At 37.0% G+C, this 4,590-nt stretch overlaps 1 protein-coding gene across 1 annotated transcript; it reads left to right on the top strand.

Moving 5' to 3' along the window:
* Window positions 1–564: 564 nt before the first annotated feature.
* On the top strand, window positions 565–3,780 carry LOC311286500 (uncharacterized protein; the record flags this gene model as incomplete). The annotated part of the gene is made up of 4 exons (XM_084402717.1): window positions 565–673; window positions 2,612–2,911; window positions 3,035–3,138; window positions 3,763–3,780. 4 exons carry the CDS (start codon window positions 565–567, stop codon window positions 3,778–3,780), a joined length of 531 nt encoding a protein of 176 aa, XP_084258843.1.
* Window positions 3,781–4,590: the final 810 nt, after the last annotated feature.

Here is a 4,590-nt window from a genome sequence, read left to right as displayed (position 1 = left end):
CCAAATGGCACCCTAAGCACTCAAGATCTTCCTAGTAGTAGATAGTCCGCACTTTCATGACATAACGCCGCTTTGACTGTCGGGAAGATGTCTGCTGTGGAGTTCACATCAGTGCTGTTCGCCAAAAGTGCGCACTGAGGGCACATATCGACCACAGAGCACCCTTCTGAGACCTAAAATGACAAATGGGACACCCTACAGTCTCATGGACTTAATAGACACACGTACGTAGCAGCCATTGTTAATCCACAAGACGAAAAGTGCATATGAACTGTGCCATTTGGGACAGGGCCCAGAGTGCCAAACAACCAGTTTGGCCTGTTTAAGTGTGTTAAAGTTTATTTGAGTGCTCACAGATTCCTCTTGTTGACTTTTTAAGCTGATAACATGGTTGAATGTACAAGTCTGCAATGAGTTTATAAGTTGGACTTAAAGTGTTTATTCTTGTCGAAGGCCAGTGTGAAATGAAACCACTTCCTATAGAGTTGGCACCATATAAAAAACAGTCATCATTCTTAAGATCACAGCTCATCTGTGAAGACGTGCTGTCAGACACAGTTAATAATGGATTTAGAGGACATTTATCAAAATGTTGAACGCAGAGATATTAGGAACGCAACTGGACCTCCAACACAGAGTAACGACCAGGATAAAGGAAAAAATGAAATGCGCAGTAAGCAGAAAATTACTTTCATTTATTTATGTCACAAATGATGAAGTTAATGGTGTCACTAATGTTTGAGGAAATGAGATGTTACATACAATTTAAAATATATGTTCTAAGAGCAATATGTCAGTGTTTCTGTTTTTATATTTAATGTATTAACATGGATTATTTTTAAACCGTGTTCTTATTTGGACTTTATTGTATATCAGTGTTTGTCTTATAAAATAATATACTGTAAAAGCTCTATCTACAGCATTATCTAAATACAAGGGTAGAGTTCATAAAAAGGTTGATTTGAAACTTAATTTCTAATAATATGAAGGGTATGGAAGTAAAATAATGACAATGTATTTGAAACAAAAAAACTTGTTGAATTGCACTAATTGAAAAAAAAAAATGCATTGCATTAACCGAAAAATTGTATCTGATGTGAAAAAAAATGTATCGTATAAGCATTTCGTCCAGATGATCTGGTGTTTTGGGAGCCAGACACCGCTACTTCACGTAACTTCAACAACAACTGCGGACTATATGCTTGTGTTCGTGCTGCAGAAGCTACTGAGCCTCTTTATTTATTTATTTATTATTTAGGCTACTTCAATTTATATTTTAGGTCTTTATTTTACTTCTTTATATTTTCTTTCTTATGCTATGATGCCTGTTGTCTGATTAAGACATTTCATATTTTGTACCAGGCCATTTATAGTTGTTTATATTGTTCAATAAAGCTCGTACTCCATTCCCCTGCAGTCGGGACATATAAAACATTTAACGTTAAAGCTCACGCGGGTTGCCAGTTCTAGCGCACGCAACAGGAATGAGCGCAGTGGCATAAATTGGCATATTGGCAATGGCAGAATCGCACAGATAAAAAAAACACACACACATTCCAACACGGAAACGCACATTTCAAAGTAAAGTAACTGGCTGTAGAAGTGTTTTTAAGAGAAATGAGTATGTGAACTCAGTATGTTTCCTCAAATATTGTCTCCTGCAAATATTATGATAGTATTTTTATGCTTTAGAAGAGTGTAAAAGTTATATACAAAAAGTTCAATGGACTAATACAGTGAAATTAAAAGGCCAAACTCATAGTAACTTGTAGATGATGTAGGCTATGTGTACTAAATAGGCTACAGGCAAGCAGAGGATTCAGATTCAGATTCAGCACATGTGACCCAAAAGAATAAAACCGTGCTAAAGGTAGGGTACTTAAGCATCAAAGGTAGGTATGCTAAAGCATCATCAATCCAAAGGTCCAGTTTGGCCTGTTTAAGTGTGTTTGAGTTTATTTGAGTGCTCACAGATTCCTCTTGTTGACCTTTGAAGCTGATAACCTGGTTGAATGTACAATACACAAACACAGTAGTGTGAGTCTGCAGGGAGTTTATAAGTTGGACTGCAAGTGTTTTTTCTTCTCGAAAGCCAGTGTGAAATTAAACCACTTCCCATTTAGGTTTAACACTACTTTAAAAACACTACTCGTCATTCTAAAGATCACACCTCATCTGTGAAGACACAGTGAATAATGGATTAGGAGGCTATTTATGAAAATGTTGAACGCAGAGATATTAAGAACACAACTGGACCTCCAACACACAGTAACGACCAGGATGAAGGAAAAGATGAAAAGCGCAGTAAGCAGAAAATTACTTTAAAGCAGAAATAGTGTCAAACTCAAAGGTCACATACAATTTAAAAAAAAAAAAAAAAAAAAAAAACAAAGAACAATGTCAATGTTTCAGCTTTTATATTTAACGTTTTTACTGTAGAGCAATGTTTGTCTTATAAAATAATATATTGTAAAAACCTCTATCTACAGCATTATCTAAAGACAAGGGTAGATTAGGCCTACCTAAAAGGGTTGATTTGAAACATAATTTCTAATAATACGGCATGAATGGTTGTTAACTGATATGTGTGTGTTTTGTCTCTGTTTTTCAGGAGGAAGCAGGTGTTTGGTGTTGATGTCAGTGTGTCTCGGGCTCATTTGTGTTCTTCTGCTGGTCTTCATCACACTGTACATCACCATCACAGCAGAGAGAGACCTGTTAAAGAGTTACAAGAACACAGTTGAAGAGTTCAATCTCACTATCAACAGCTTACAGGACAATAACACTGATCTAATGACTGAAAAAGACCAACTGAAGAACAACTTCAGCTCTTTGAATCAGGAGAAACTGGAGTTAGAGACCAGAGTCGCGTCTTTGAGAGATGAACTAAAGAATAAAACTGCTAAACAAGGTCAGTATGATTTTTTATTTATTTTTTATATATAGTTTCTTTTCCCCCTATAGTTCTCTTCATTTTTACTGTATGAATACAGTTTTGAAAGGTGTTTATGTATGAAAACCTGTGTTGTTTCAGTTTGTTTTTCCATAACCAATGAGAAGATGAGCTGGTCTGAGAGCAGGCAGTTCTGCAGAGATCGAGGAGCTGATCTGATCATCATCAACACTGAAGAGAAGCAGGTGAGTTCAGTGGAAAACAGAATCGGTTCAAGACAATTCTGTTGTGAATGAACATATTTAAATACATGCACTTAGGTAAAAGTGGTGTCTGACTGAGTGAGCTATTTAGGCCAGTTCATTTTACTGGTTCACCCACTCAGATATATTCAAACTATATCACCTGATCATAATTGAACACTCAATCACAATCATCACAATCATCACTCAATTAATTACCTAATTATCTAATTAACTCTAACACTGCTTCAGTGTTACTTTTAACACCCTGTTGGTGGGTCCCATATGAACACTGAGCGGTGTCAATTTAACACTGAGGAATTTACTGTGTATTGAAATCAGCAAAACACAGTAAATGTAGCCCTAAACCAGGGATGGGCAAACTCGGTCCTGGAGGGCCACTGTCCTGCAGAGTTTAGCTCCAACCCTGATCAACTCTCCTGTCTGTAGCTTTCTAGTAATCCTGAAGACATTGATTAGCTGGTTCAGGTGTGTTTGATTAGGGTCCCAGATAGGGGGGATTCTATCTGAATCAGATAGGGCTGGTTCTTCTCTCCCCTCTCTCTTCTCTGTTGCGCCCCATGCTTCCGACTCCTATTCTCTCACCTCAACTGTTCTTACCCTCAGGTGCCGAGGCCGCCGTGACTTGGGAGTAGTCCGCAGGCTCATACAACTTAAAACATACTTCGTTACAGTCTGTTTATTTTTTATTTATTTATTTTTGTTTGTTTTTTAACTACTCGAGGCAATGTTTCCCTCTAAGCTGCACGAGTGTGGAATCGCGCACTTCTGATGTTTTTGCTCTGGTGGCGAAAAATGTCTGTCCAGTTTTGCTCAGCAAGAAAAGAAATTAGAGGGAACATTGCTCAGAGGTGATTGGAGCTCCCGAGACCCCAATACGTCAGTATCGATGTAACGTTGAACGTGACTGACTGAATGGGAACATGACATTTTTAAAATGAGATATTATCTTCTTGAAAACACACTCCAATAATTTAGAAAAAAAAATTATTATCTTACAGCATATGTGACTACCCTCATCACATTCACAACACACTTTTATTTTCTAAATTTCTTTAATTTCTCTTCATTTTAGAGGCATTTCTTCTAAATGTGTGTGTTTAAGGAGAGAAAGTGGAATCACAATTTTTGTTGTTTTTTCACACAGAGGTTCATATCTTCATTTGTCAAGGAGAGAGTGTGGATTGGTTTGTCTGACACTGAAAACGAGGGGAACATGAAATGGGTGGATAATTCACCACTGAATCAAGGGTAAGTGATAAAACACTTTATTTGCTCTTTATTTTAGTTTAACATTTTTTCTCTATTGTTTTTTTTTTTTTTTTAAGTGTGACCATCACAGCTTAAGACACACCTGTTCTGCAACCACTTAACTTGAACTGCAAATACAAAACCACCTCCTATAAATACAATACTTTTCTGCACTTTCACTTC

Source organism: Rutilus rutilus, assembly GCF_951802725.1.
Source record: "Rutilus rutilus genome assembly, chromosome: 2".
NCBI lineage: Eukaryota > Metazoa > Chordata > Actinopteri > Cypriniformes > Leuciscidae > Rutilus > Rutilus rutilus.
The sequence above is the reverse complement of the archived record's forward strand: the minus strand, read 5'-3'. Positions and strand labels throughout refer to the sequence as shown.